A 15,538-nucleotide genomic window follows, 5' to 3' on the forward strand; every position below is an offset into this window, starting at 1 on the left:
ATACTGGCGGAACCCAATTAATACCGGGGGGTCCCGCCGGTATTAAAATTCTATAAAACCCCAACCCCATTTCAGAAAACCCATTTTGCCATTTCCCCATTCCACTGGCCCTTCCCCATTTTCAAACTCACTCCGCCCCTTCCCCATTTCCAAACACCCCCTTCTCCGACCATTCTTTCCCCGGCACCTCTAGTCCACCGCCAGTGCACCGCCAGGTAATGCTATTGGTTTTTGTTTTTTATTTTTTTACATATTGTTATTTTTTTTTTTCTTAATATCTAATTTTTTTCGATCTTTAAAGTTTGAGATAAATTATCGGTGGGGGAGGAGAAATCTCAGTAAAACGCCAAGTGGGTCGGAGGATCACTTTCGAGAGTCTAAATATTTGCATGTTAGTTCTTACAATATTTGTGTATATATGTTTTTATAAAAATTATATTTTTTCTGTAAATATATGATATATATGTGTTATATTTAAAAAATTTATATATAATACTTATATATTATATATTGATAGAGATTCAGGATTTATAGTTTAGTATAATTTTAACTGTTATTTTGTGTATTTTTTATAATATATATATTTTTAAATAATATATTAATTAATAATACATGTATGTGATTTATAGTTTATATTTTTGACTAATAATTTATAGTTTATTTAGTTTTGTTAGAAATAATTTTGTTATTGTATTAACTTGATAGTAATATTAATTTTTTATTAATTTATAAAATCTGTAATTATAATTTTTAAATAATATAGTGTTAAAATGAACATAAAAATAAATTTATTGAAAAATTAATTAAAATCAAAATATAATGAAAAAAATATGTAAATAAATTTATATATTATGTTCATTTATATAAAAAATATAAATAAGATCTCTCTTTAATGGAATAAAAAAATATTTATATAAATAATTAAAAAGTAATTTTTTTAATTATTATATAAAATTAATATTTGAAATAATAAAATATATTTTTTGAATAAAAAAATATAATATAAAAAAATATAAGAAATATTTAAAAATTAAATATAAAAAATAAAGTTAATTATTTAATAATATAGGAATTTATATAAAAATAAATAATTCATATTAAAATTAATCATGTTATTTTTGTAATAATAAAATTCAGTAGAAAAATTTATAGATAATAATTACTTGACAAAATATATATATAAAATAAATGTAATTAATTAAAAATAGAATAATTTATAAAAAATTTAGTAGTAATAATTAATTGAAAGATTAATATAAGAAAAATATTGAATTAATTAATAATATATTAATATTAAACTTAATATTGTAATTTTCCTAATAATAATTATTTAATAAAAAAACTTGTAAGTAATATTTACTTGAAAAATAAATTTTTAAAATAAATTCAATTAATTATTGATATTAATTTAATTTTTTTAATAATAAAAATTTATTTAAAAAATGAACTAATTAAATTAAAATTCACTTTTAATATAATAATTTTTAAGAAATTAATATTAAAATTAATAATAAAATATGTAGTAATAATTAATTGAAAGATAAATATAAAAAATACATTTAATTTATTTTTAAGTACATAGCATAAAATAGTATAAGATATCATGAAATACCATAAAATTTTAGCATTCATTTTTTCTTTATACTTTAAAATCTTATATTTCTTTATAAAATTTTAAGATGACAATCGCCAAGTCTTGGACCACTTTGCGAAATCGTAGATGTCCACAATATTGGGATGGTCTAAATACATTTTTAGAGATTGCCTCGAAATGTAAAGATTGTGATGGTAGAATTAGGTGCCCTTGTGTGAGATGTGTGAACAATAGGCTTCAAACTTTACTTGTTGTGAAAGCACACATGTCAGTGCCACAACAACAACAACAACCACGATCGCCTCAGATGCCTCAGTTCTTTCAACAACAACAACAAAATTCTCTCAACATGTCTGCTGGCTCCTCACAATCGCCTCAGTTACATTACATGTTCAGGCTTCCCTCACAGTCTCCTCTTATATTTTTTTCGGATGTCGCAGGAGGATCTCAAACACAACCTATGGTTGGCAATTTTGGAGGCTCACCCCAACAACAAGACCCTATGTATGGTCAATTCGGGTCATCCCAACAACAACCTGTGTACGGTCAATTTGGGTCATTGTTGCAGCAACAACCTGTGTATGGTCAAATGGGAGGATCTCCACAACAGCCTATGTATGGTCAGATTTTCAATGCGCAGAGTCAGCAACAACAGCAACAACAACAACCTATTTTGGTTCACCCGCAGACTCGAAAATTTGTGGAGATCTTACCTACACCATAGACTGGACAACCTTATTACCCTACCCCGCCGGCTCAATCCCGTGATAATCTCGACGGTTCAAGACTTAGCTCAAATGCAGATGAATTTTTAAAATTTACTGATTTGAACAATGATAGTTAGGTTTTTTAATTATGTCAATTTTTATGTTTTAAAGTTTATTTAAAGACAATTTTTTTAATTTTATTTAAAATAATATAGTTTATATTGTAATGGACAAATTAATATTAATGTTTAATTTCTTAATATTAATGTTTTATTTCTAATGAATAATAAATTTATAAAATAATTATTATATATAATTATAATTAATTTTATTATATAAAATAATTATTATATGTAATTTTATTATATAATTAATTATTATATATTTATTAATTTTTTATATATATTTAAAAATATTAATATCGGCGGAACACTGATTGTGGTCTGTCAGTATTAATGTGTTTGCGTGTAAAAGTGCAGACATTAATACCGGCGGACCCCACCGCTATTAATCTGCCGGTATTAATATTGTTACCGGCGGAAGACCATTTTGGCCGCTAATAGTCATTTATAGCGACCAATTAATACCGGCGGATAAGTACCGGCGGTCTGGGCAATTAATACTGGCAAATGTCTCCGCCAGTACTACAAAAAATTGTTGTAGTGCGAGAAAAGGTCCAACAAGGGGTACATATGGCGTCGGTTCAAATAAACCCTTTAGCGTCGCCCTGATAGGCGTCGGTTGCGAATTTCGCGAAAACCGACGCCTAAAGGGCTTAAAAACCGCCTCTAAAGGGTGTTTTTGTAGTAGTGAACTGATGCATGTTCTCTCTCAAAACAACCTAGCTGACATCTTCACCAAGGCTCTTCTCCCTTCTCAATTCAACAATATTGTATCCAAAATGGGTGTCATCAATATTTACACTCCATGGGTGTCATCAACATTTATTAAGTCTGTTAGTTAGTTAGAGGTTCGTTAAATATGCTAGGTTCCTATCTTAACCGACTCTATTTGCCTATATATGTTCAAGCATTTGTATCAGTTTAATCAATTCAGTAATATAGATTGAAACATTATTTTCGCTCTGTTTCTCTTATATAGTATTCTCCTTCTATTGTTTCAAAAATGATGTACACGTCATTAGGTTAAATTTTCCGATAAACAATATCAATTAATGCAACAATCAATTTAGCATCGATTTCTTAGACAAATGTCAAAATATCATGATATAATTAATTATTATTGATATAATTCAATATTATATATTTTTCTAAAAAATAGTTAACTTTATAAGTTATAAATAGTATTCAGCATTACTATAATATGATTAATATCCTTTTAGAACCAGCCAAGAGTCAAGATTGAAGGTGGCAGGGACGAACCCAATTATTTTAATGTAGGGGCTATACTAACAAAAATATTGTCTTTTAAAAAATTAAATTATTTTTTTTAATTTGATAATTATAGACTAAAATATTAGAAAAATTCGTACAAAATTAAATAAATCTAGTAAAAATGATTATAATATATGTATAAAATATTTAATAATAAAAAGTCCCGACAAAGAAAAATTTTTGAGTCCGTCCCTGGAAGGTGGAAGGGTTTGTTTAAGCAAAATTGACTATCCAGCTTGACATCCATGTGAGAATACTACTTCCCATATTTATATATATTTTTTTAAAATAATGTTGTTGTTTTTTTAAATATATAAAAAATAAAAAATAAAAAATAAACTAAGCTAAGCTGACTCGTCTCTACATTGCGTAAGTGCATGCATAATATATATCATGATCATCAAATGTTATATACATAAAAATTGTTTAAGAAGGAAAAAAGAAAAACTCTCTATAGTAAAATGAAAGAATTGATGAAAGTCTATACATACGGATCATCGTATGAAAATTCAGATAGGCTAAGATGAGTCTTGTCCCCATTATTATCAAACTTCTTACTATTATGCCTACGGCTACCACCACCACAAGATATCGAAAACTCGCAACCATAAGCCGTCCCAAAGCACGAGAACAACCCGCCACCCGACCCGGCCCGTCTGTGCTCTGACCTCTTTGCCACCGGCGCCGCCTCATTGTTGTTGTTCCTCCGATAACTCGACCTTCCGTAATTGATTTTATTCACCTGCTGCTGCCTCCTCTCGTAAATCGGATGAATCTCCGATCGCCACCTCTCGATTTTCGTCTTAAGCCCTTCCACGCTATCATCTTCGATCCAATTATTCAGAACGATCGAGCTTCTAGCCGCCGTCTGATCATCCTCCGTCATCGTTGTCGCCGTCGCCGCTCCTCGAGGATATAATCCCATCGCGATTGCCGCCGCCACCACCGACGGCGATGGTCCCACGTCCGAACACATCGATCCCTTTTTGTCCGCCGCCTGAGCTCCGCTCATTATCGATCGTTCACTTTTCGAGTGCCGTAACTGATTTTTTGGCGTCGCCTTTGACCCATTGGCGAACTGGTTTTTATGGTTGTTGTTGTTGTTATGATAAGTTTTCGGGTCGGGTATCTGATCCGATTGCGCGACGGAGCTAAGATCGAAGCTTCGTCTGGTTCCTTCCAGTAAAGAGACTCCGACGTTGAGAACCCCCTGAGGCCGACCCGAAGGCCGGAGAATCTGGAGAGTCATGAACTGCATCTTGGAATGTGAGGCGATAGAGGAAGGAGGAAAGAGGCTGCTGATGGGAACGACCACGCTCCCGACGAGCGTGTCGACGCCACGTGCCGAGGTTGAGTAGATCTCGGCGGTGAGAGAGGCGGCGGAGTCGTTGAGGATGAGAGAGTCGTAGTTGATTCGAAAAACGAGCTTCTCGTTCCACGTCGGGTTAGTATGTCCGTTCGGGTCGACCCGGGTTCTCACTTTCCGGTCGAGTTGAACCCAGGCGACCACGAATGTTTTCATCATCTTGGCCACCGTAGCTAAGTCATTTGCCGATAAGATATTCACCTCTAGGATCTGTGCTGATGCCACGTGTCCTCCGGGCATATCTCCGGCATAAATTTATATGTACGTATATATGTTTTTTTTTTTTTTTTTTTTCTTCTTTTTCTTTTTTGATTTACGTAGAGCTAATTTGCTATAGGTTTTTTTTAATTATTACTTTTAAGAGAAAAGAGATCTTTACAGAGTTAATTAGGGAGTTATTATTTAAGGTTGTGGGAGGTTGAGTTAATTTTAAGGAAAGTTAGTTAGCCATCAAGCTTTTAGAGCCGTACGTAATTTGTTATTACATGGATATTATTATTATGACATGTTATTTTTTGGTTGAATATATATATATACAAAAATAAAACATGTAAAATCAACTATAAGTTTTGATTATTTTGTGACATAATTAACCCTAGCTGACGAGACATTGTGTAACCAATTTGGTCTCTTTAATAATTATAACACGTTTTTTTAAGCCTTGGCAGTTAAATAAAACTAAATGATAAATGGGAGAGTTATGCATTTATTTTTGTTTAGAAACAAAACCAAATTAGAGATATCAGAGTGGCAATTCGGTAATGAACTACTGTATATAATCACTAATAATAACTACACAACTCCTGTTCAATTGTTTGTTTGACTTTACATTTGTTCGGGTAAAAAGACTCAAAATTGATCAAGATATTATGGTAATAACATTGGTAAGGACAGAAATAAATTTGCAATAAGAAGCATAATGTATCTTTCTATTGACTATATAAATATATATATGTATATATATATATATATAATCCTCAAAACACAATCTTTGATATATTTTTTCTAAAAAAAAAATAACTAAAAAGTATAATTCCTCAAAAGAAAATCTTCAACAAATGCTCTAAATTATTAACTTGCATATTTCATCAAAAACTCAATAATACTCTCATCCACATCTCTACTTTATACTTCAAAATACATTATTATAAGTTTTTTTTTTTTTATTTTACCTTAAACTCAAGAATACTCTCATCCACATCATTCAGCTTCTTTTGGCACTTGGGTTGATGCATTATTGCACATTGGTGATGCTGATATGGTCTGTCGTGCTACTGTACTTTGTTGGGCGGTGTGGAAAGCTCGAAACCATACCGTTTGGGACAAAAAAGAACCTCTACTGTGAATGATGTTATTGTTTCTGCTTCAACTACTTTTGATCATTGGAAGAAAGCTCAGGATAAATCAACTCTTTTATCATTGTTAATAGAAAATAATGAAGGAGTTGAGCAGTGAGTACTAGATGTAAATCACATCAAAATAAACGTTGATGCAGCTCTTTTTCATCAAGAAAGTTCCTTGGCTATGCGTTGGTTGCAAGGAATAGCTCAACAAATCTCATTGAAGCTAAAACATGTTTTCAAGGTGGTCATTACACTGCTAAAGTTGTGGAGGCTTTGGGCATTAAAGAGGCTCTTAGTTGGATTAAGAGTCAGAACTAGAATAATGTACAAATTGAAATTGATAGCTTACTTTCGGTTCAGGTCATTCGAAGTAACCAAACTTTTTCCTCAAATTTTGGCTTACTTATTCAGGATTGCCAATTTTTATTATCTTCTTTACAATCTGTGCATTTATGTTTGGTTAGACGATCAGCAAATCGTATCGCTCATGCTATTGCTAGGCACTCACGATTTATTTCTGGCTGTAGCATTTTTGAGCATAATGCTTAGGCTGATTTGAAGGCCCTTTTGTATTCAGAATGCTAATATTTCAATAAAGTTGAGATTTCATTAAAAAAAAATCCCTACACTAATTTTTTTTTTTTTAAAATAGATTGCCAAAATTCTACTTTTTTCAAATTTTCATATACTCATGAGTGGCATCTTCAAACTGATCAAACAGGATATATTTATGACAGTTGAACGTATCCGGTAAGGATGTACCTCTGCAACATGAGATAAAAAATATGCACAGAATGACGAATCATTTACTACGTATGGTACGTAGGAAAATATATCCAAATAACTCATCAGTATATAAAACAAAGAAATAGGATATATACTTGCCAATAACAAAAATAATAATAAAGTAAGAAAAGAAACCGCATAATAAATGATAAGAAAAAGAAGGAAATAAAATCAAAAAAAGAAAAAAGAGGAGAACTTACAAGAAAAGACGGCATAAACCACCACCACAAGAAATCTTCCTCTTGAGCCATAGTTTTGTTCTCTCACCGCTGCTTAGATTAATACATTCAAAGACAAGATCATTCTCTAGTCTCTCAACCTTCCCTTTGAGGTCGAAAATTATAGAGACCTTTTATGGCACAAACACCATATACTTTGAAAGAATACAGAACACTTCTTTCTCAAGAAGAGAAGAAGATGAAGATGATCGTCAATGGTTTGCACTTGAAAAGCTTCCAACATATAATCGTTTGAGAAAATGTTTACTTCTAACAACATCTACAGGAGAAGATGCCACTCATGAGATTATTGATATTCATAATCTTGGACTCAATCAACTATAGGAGTAACAATGATGGGTAGCATGGCCTGAAGTAGATCTTCTGTTACTGGGATCCAAAGCCCAATCTGCATCACAAAATGCAGTTAAGTCAAGTGTGGCAGGGGATTTGAGATGCATTCCAAAGTGAAGAGTACCACTAATGTATCTTAAGATTCTTTTTACAGCTATCTAGTGAGCTTGTAGGAGATTTTGCATGAACTGGCAGACTTTGTTCACACAAAAGGAGATTTCAGGCCTGGTAATTGTTAAGTAATGGAGAGCTCTAACAACTGATCTGTATAGTTGAATATCCTCAACAGGGTCACTACCATATGTTAACATTGCAGGCCACTGGGCATGGGGGCGTTGGAGTGTTTAGCTCCTTGCATTTTAGTTCTGGCTAGAAGATCTTGAGCATACTTAGTTTGGGAGAGATGGAAACCATCTGCTATGTAGTTGACTTCTATTCCAAGGAAATAGCTAAGTTTGTCAAGATCTTTTAGGGCAAATTTTTGATTAACTGCATTAACCAGGGTGTCTACGAGATTGGGATTGCTGCCTGTGATTAGAATGTCATCGACATAGACAAGGATGAGAATTATGCCTTGAGCAGAGTGTTGAATGAATAATGAAGTGTCTGCTTTTGAGGTAGTGAAACCAAATGTGAGTAAGCATTGCTGTAATTTATCGAACCAAGCTCTTGGAGCTTGTTTGAGCCCATAAAGAGTATTGTTGAGCTTGCATACAAGATGTTTGGCAGTGGGATCTTCAAAACCTGAAGGTTGGATCATATAAACTTCCCCATTCAAGTCTCCATTTAGGAAAGCATTGTTTACATCAAGTTGCCTTATAGTCCCCTTTCTTGACAAAGCAAGAGTTAGCACTACTCTGATAGTTACTGGTTTGATTACAGGACTGAATGTCTCTGTGAAATCAAAGTCAGGTTGTTGATGGAACCCCTTGGCAACAAGTCTTGCTTTGAGAGTATTAAAACTGCCATCAGGATTTTCTTTGATCCTGTAAACCCATCTACATCCTATTGGTTGCCTGCCTTCTAGAAGTGGAACTAAGAGCCAGGTTTTCTTCTTTATGAGAGCAACCATTCACTTTGAATGGCCATCAATCTTCGATAAAAATTTAAGACAATTCTTCTGGTGCATGGCTTGAACAAAATACTATCAAAAAGTACGTTTTGACGATAAAACATCACTTGCATTCCTTAAACGCTATGAATGCAACAAATCACCTACTGAGACAATTCCAAGGTTTATATTAATTCAATTTAGTAGAAATCTTATTATGATAATTTGTTACCTACATTTATTTAATTTGTATTTGAATATGCTTTTTTAGATACTTCTTTCAAGCTCAACTAACAGACCACACATGCTCACTAATAGCAACATTCTTCGGTGAAAATGTAGAAAGTTTTTAAATTGTACCGCAAAAGAGCTCATTCACATCTCAAATGTAAATTCTACCATTTAAACTCATTCAATTTATTAGCATACATTAATATTACTATTTTTCTCAATGATGTTGTAATAACAGGATTAAAAATATATTATTGGTTGCAAGGCTTTTTACTACCAGTTAATTTTTCATTTACTTAAAAGCAAGAGTGGATGAATATAGTAGTAAAAGTCAAACTAAATACAGTGTTATCTCACTGCTTGAAAATGATACTGAGTCAAGCACCTCAAATATTGTCAATGGTGCTTAAAGCATTTACAAAATAATATAAACCAATATATAAATTATGTACAAATAATGTAAATAGTATATAAAATATATATTTAAATAATGAGCATCTTGTGTTAAAAAAAAATAATAATAAGCATCTTATATAGGACACCTTACGGATATAGTTAAAATGCTGAATTTCAGTTAATTTATAATTACTATTGTATAATATAATATACATATATATATTACAATTTATACTTATTTAAAAAATTAAATCTTAATTTTACATTTTTATTTAATCACAATTAGTTATAAAATGATAAATCAAACTAAATGTTACACACCTGCAATTGCACTTGTAAACTCTCCTAATAGTATATATAAATATAAATATATTCTTCAAAGTTAGATAGAGTTAGAGTTGAAAATTAACTCTAAGCCTTAGTTTTTCTAAGCAACCCAGAAGACAAAAGTACTTACTCAACCAAACAAGTAAGAGATCACTACTTTATTTATATTGGTCGAAATATTACACTCAAAACCACATATAGGAAAAGCCGAACCAATAACAACAAAACACCCAATACTACAGATATCGACATGGAACCAACATATTCGAAACCATTCATTGTTCTTCAAATCACTTTCTTCTTTGTAACACTTTATTATTTATTACCTTATGCTAACCCCATTTCAGATAATAACTTAGTATTCAAAACTTGTTCAAACAAAAAAAATCTTACCACTTCAACATACCAATCTCACTCACAAGCCCTCTCATTCCTTTTCCAAGAGCTAGTCTCTCGATCCTCCAAGTCCAAGTTTTTCAAAACAACCCAATTAAGTGTCTTGGATGACCAAACAGCCATTTCTGGCCTCTTCCAATGCAGAGAAGACATCACTAATGAGGAGTGCCTAAACTGCGTCAAAACTCTACCCGAAACAGCCACCACCAACAGGTGCTATGCTGCCCGGGTACAGCTTCAGCAGTGTTATATTCGTTATGAGCCAGAGGAGCTTGTTTTGGACGTGTACTCTTCCTCACAAGACGAACTAGTATTACTGCACAAAACTTGTGGCCCGGAATCAAACCATGTCGACGGGTTTGAGGCGATGAGGGACGCCGCGTTATTGGCTTTGGAAGATTCTGTTGTAGAAAAAGGCGGGTTTTGTAAGACTAACATGGAACTGGTTCAGGCAATGGTGCAGTGTGAGGGGAAAATGGAAGCTTGTGAGTGTGGTTTGTGTGTGAACAAGGCTGTTGAGATAGCTCAAGAAGAATGTGGTAAAGCTGTTTCAGCTGAAATTTACTTGGACAAGTGCTTTTTAAGTTATTCTTATTATCCCCAAGGCATACCTGGTATGGTTTTAAAACATCTCTTTTTAGTCATCAATTAATAATTTTGAATTTTTTTTTTTTTTTCTTAATGGAATTGCTCTGTTTCTAAACAGTGGATGGAGAAAACAAGCGAGGCAATAATAGTAGCAACAATGGGAAATTAATGGCCATTGTTATTGGAGGAGCAGCTGCTTTGGGTTTTGGGTTTATTTTTTTATTGTTCATCAAATCTCGAACAGAGAAAGATGACGATGATTTAGTGTAGATTGTATATGTATTTCACTATTCTGTTTCTTTCAAAATAAGTTACTGTCCATATATATTGGTGTTAAAGTAGGTAGACTTTGGTAAATTTAATCTAAGGTTGGCTATCAGTTTGAGAATTTAGGGAAATTTACAAGGGGATAAAGAGCTGTAAAATTTACATTTATTTATTGTTAATGAAAACCTTGTAGTGATGTCATCTATCACATTTGGTCCTCTAGCTACTATAAATTACTTCACTTAGGATCTATTGCCTTTCCCATTACTTGAGTGTCACTTACAATATTCCCCCATATAATAATATAAAATTTGGACAGATCTCTACACTAAGGTAAGTTTAATCTTCAGTATTTGACAAAATGATATTGTTGGCTATCAATTTCAAGAATCTTAGAGTGGGATTTAAGGGCTATAAAATTATACCATGCCAAAACAAAGAAGATTGATGGTTATATTTGTAAGGATAAATACTATTTTGGATGTTTTGCAAAAGTTATTAATTGGACTCTCTATTTTGTTAAATGATAAAATAAACCCTAATTTTTTAAAATGGTAAGAATAGGATCCTGAGTTCAATTTTTAACGATTTAATTTTTTTAATATAACCAACTTTAACACAGTTTTTAACACGAATAAATACAGAAAATGTAACTAGTTTTGTCATAACATCTTTAGATTAGATTATTATTAAGTTTTGTTTTGATAAAAAATCAGTTCAGAGTCCTATTTGTATAATTTTTTAAAAAATACAAGATTCATTTTGTCATTTAACAAAACAGATGGTCTAATTGGTAACTTTTGTAAAACACAAAGTGTAAAATGGTATTTACCCTAATTTTAATAATTTATTGTTAATGAAAACCTTGCAGTGATGTCATTTAACATACTTGGTCCCCTAGCTGCTATTTATGTTGCCCACTACTTGAGTGTCACTTTCATATCCCAAACCCATATAATCATTTTTGGACAAATCTCTACAGTTTAGTACTCCAATTATTAGAATGGAAGAGAAGCAAAAAGCAAGCAAAAGAATAACAAGATACAGCGGCTTCTTTTCAATGGCTTTTACTATAAATACACGAGTAGTAATGACATATTCATACTTTTACTTTCACTAATACAGCTATAAAAACTTAACTCTTTTTTTGGTATCTATACCAATGGTCAACACTGGTCAACATCCCTGTCCTGCATTACTAGTGGATTTCCATCCAAGAGACAAAATGCTGGTGGTATAGAAAGTGTCTCCATAATTCCATAAGCATTCCAGCAAATTGGGTTTGACATAAACTCTCCTTTGGCTGGAAGAAGCTCTATTTCCGATAGAGTAAGATTTGTGCAAGGCACTGAGTCACTGCAAGAAAAGTGTATAGCTGGGCTTCTTATGTCATAAGTTCCTTTTATGTTTGAGTAAACAATGTCTGAAACATGTACTGCAGAGGTTTGGTTTTGACAACTCTTGGTGGAGCAATAGTACTGGTCTACAATAATCGGATTTCGAACTGTGTCCATGTGAATGTTGTGAAATTTTACTCCAGAAACTGCTCCTGATCCCCCTTGCCATGTTTTGATTCGAACTCCGTTGTCTGAGTGTTTGATGATCGAATCGCTCACTGTAATGTTTGAAACACAGGCTCGCGAATTGCGCATGCCAAGGCTTCCAATGCTGCAAAAAAAGGGAAAGAGAAAAACATTGTTTCAGTGGATTAGCTTTTGATTTTTAAAAAAGCAAATATATATGCTGCTACTAACTCTGTTTTGAAGCAGGGGAATTTTACCTAATTCCATGACTTGGGCCACAAGTAAGGTTTTTTATGTCTACATTGTAACAACCAGCTCCAATTGAAACACAGTCATCTCCTGTAGAAAATAAAAAGATAATGAGTAATTTGAGAGTGAAATATTGAGAAGAATAGAAAAAAAATGACTTAGTAAGAGCTTGAAATAATTACCATTGGCTATGAGTGAATTATGTATTCTCACATTGTTAGTGTTCTCTATATGGATTCCATCAGTGTTGGGACTCATAGAAGGTGATTTTATCGAAAGTGATTCGACATGAACGTTTTGGCAACCATCGAATCTAAAATGGAACTGAGGACTGTTCATGACTCTTATTCCTCTTACTGTCACATTGGAGCTCATGAAGAACCTTATAGCCTGTAAGGAAAGATAATAAGCACTATTAGTAAATATATAGTAAATAATTTTAGGTTAATGTTAGCCTTTTTCTTTTTTTGTTAACTTACAACTGGGCTATCACAAGGACCAGGTGCTGTAGTTCCATTGACTCCCTGTAACATTGACAATGTGATAATAATGTCAGTTCATAAGTTTAATGGAGAAAGATGATGTTAGAGAGTACAAAGAAGAAAAGCCTTACTTTGTGAGGCTTGCAAGGAAGATCCCACCATTTCTGTCCTCTCCCATCAATAAGACCACCACCTAACAATGCCACACCATTGACTCTATAGAAAACCAGCCACTGTCTCTTAGTGATATTTCTTGGCCAGGAATCAGGTCCATCTGGTGGCATCAGTGTCCCATCAATCTTTTTTTTAAAAAACAAAACCAAAAAATGTTGAAATGTTATTCTTTTTGTTTTCACATATAAAGTAGTAGTAATAAAATGAATGTGACATGAACTATACTATTCTTTACCTGAAAAGAAATATTTGATGATTTGCAAGGCCCTGTGAATATTGTAGATTGTATCATGAAACTATAGCTTCGAGGAACAAGAATAACAATGGCTTCTTCTTGTTGTTGCTGTTCTGTCTGGCAAGCTGTGTCCCAAGCCATCTTAAAGGCTTGAGTTTCATCACTAACACCATCCCCAACAGCACCAAAAGACAGTACATTGAAAACAGTACTGACTTTATTATTAATAGAATCATGTGCATTGTAACTTGGGCTAACAGCAGCAGCCTCAGGTGCAGGAGAAGGTGGCAATGAAATTCTAGATATTGCTAGCAAATGGTGGTGAGGTTTAGTATTATAGCTAAGTAGCCTACATTGTATTGGAATGTAAAAAAGAAAGAACACCCAAATGAGAACCAAAGAAAAAGATGCCATTTTTCTAATTCTTGAATGGTTTTCTTTTCACTAGATGAAATGCAAAATGTTAGGCTATACTTATAGAGACAAAACTAGATTAGACTATAGGACTTAGTTCACCACGCTTTGGATATTTGAGAGAATTTGAATTAAAACTTGTGGTACAAAATTGTCATCTTTAATTAGCTATAGGAAGTATCATAGGGTATTTATAGACACTATAGAGCAAGGCACCCACGTCCTTGGGAAGCATAAGACTTTCGTTAAGCTTTTTTATGTGACCACTTTAAGCACTAAAACAAGTTGCAAAGATAATAGGGAATGAGTTAATGAAGTCTCTTGTTTTATTTTTATTGATTAAAAGAAAAATGTAAGACTAAGATTTACTAGTGGAAACAACTTTTTAAAGGTCGGTCCACGCCTGACACTATTATCATAATGGAGTGAAAACCGACCATTACCATTTCAAGTTTGGCTTTCTTTTTCTTTCATTCTTTATATATTTGTTCTTTTAAATATGGGAGTCAGCAATGTATATGGACAGTATAAGAAGAAGTGTATAAGATATGGGGTAGTATTTGATTCAGTTTCTCCATGTTCAACCCCATTAGTTTCACTTTGAAAGTTTGGAGCATTTTAACTTATCCCAATTTTCTAGTATTGGCCAATCCATTATCAGTATCACAGCCCCATTTTAGAGAGTTTCATAGAAAATCCCACTTGAGCTTTCTTTAGTGGAAAGCCAACACTTAAGTGTGCATGACAAAATAGCTCAAAAGGAATATGTCACTGAATGATTTTTTTTATTCCCTATGATGTGTATCCTATTAGGCTATTAGTAACTAAGTACCATTATTACATCTATAGATCCAATCCAAGTTGGGATTAAAATATTGTATGAATATACTACACTTCGGATAATATTCCTTAATCATTGATATGCTACTTGTAATCAATTTAAAATCAACACTTTTAGTGTGATGAGACTAACTTGTTAAGGAGCTAGCTCAACCTACTTAGTTACCAATCACACTTAGTGAGTGGTAGGTACTATTGATTTGAGTTTTGTCTCTTGTCTTGTTTTATTGACACGTGTCGTATGCCCACTTTAGTTTTGACAAAATAATTCAATAATAATAAATTAAAAGTAGTCATTTTGAATGGTTTTATGAATCATCAAATTTAAATGTTGAAGTGGGATATTGGGAAAGTTTTATTGTGAAGAAAATAGTGGTGGATAATGTTGTTGGATTAAAAAAATGCAAGAATGTCACATGCTTTGGTAAATTAAATAATTAGGCTACCAACTTTTGAAGTGTACTAATTCAGCAAAAAAATAAATAAATAAACTTTTCAAGTGTACATATGTGGCTAAGACAAGGATTTGTGGTAGATAAGATAACACCTCATGATTAACTTTACAACTTATATATTTATATCATTTCAAAATGTACATAAACT

General features: G+C 32.6%; 3 protein-coding genes across 3 annotated transcripts; 1 reads left to right on the forward strand and 2 right to left on the reverse strand.

Annotated features, from left to right (window-relative positions):
- Window positions 1-4,060: 4,060 nt before the first annotated feature.
- On the reverse strand, window positions 4,061-5,708 carry LOC115718844 (uncharacterized). Its single transcript, XM_030647655.2, has one exon. It carries the CDS (start codon window positions 5,299-5,301, stop codon window positions 4,177-4,179), a length of 1,125 nt encoding a protein of 374 aa, XP_030503515.2. The 5' UTR covers window positions 5,302-5,708; the 3' UTR covers window positions 4,061-4,176.
- Window positions 5,709-9,853: 4,145 nt separating this feature from the next.
- Window positions 9,854-11,230, forward strand: LOC115720902 (plasmodesmata-located protein 3). Its single transcript, XM_030650106.2, has 2 exons — window positions 9,854-10,777; window positions 10,870-11,230. The coding sequence occupies exons 1-2, from the start codon at window positions 10,018-10,020 to the stop codon at window positions 11,019-11,021; spliced, it is 912 nt and encodes a 303-aa protein (XP_030505966.2). The 5' UTR covers window positions 9,854-10,017; the 3' UTR covers window positions 11,022-11,230.
- An 822-nt stretch (window positions 11,231-12,052) lies between these two features.
- On the reverse strand, window positions 12,053-14,405 carry LOC115720688 (polygalacturonase At1g48100). The gene is made up of 6 exons (XM_030649854.2): window positions 13,682-14,405; window positions 13,404-13,571; window positions 13,270-13,314; window positions 12,973-13,180; window positions 12,799-12,880; window positions 12,053-12,686 (listed from the first exon to the last, which is right to left on the reverse strand). Exons 1-6 carry the CDS (start codon window positions 14,093-14,095, stop codon window positions 12,185-12,187), a joined length of 1,419 nt encoding a protein of 472 aa, XP_030505714.2. The 5' UTR covers window positions 14,096-14,405; the 3' UTR covers window positions 12,053-12,184.
- Between the last annotated feature and the right edge of the window lie 1,133 nt (window positions 14,406-15,538).

Source organism: Cannabis sativa, chromosome 2 (assembly GCF_029168945.1).
Source record: "Cannabis sativa cultivar Pink pepper isolate KNU-18-1 chromosome 2, ASM2916894v1, whole genome shotgun sequence".
Lineage (NCBI taxonomy): Eukaryota > Viridiplantae > Streptophyta > Magnoliopsida > Rosales > Cannabaceae > Cannabis > Cannabis sativa.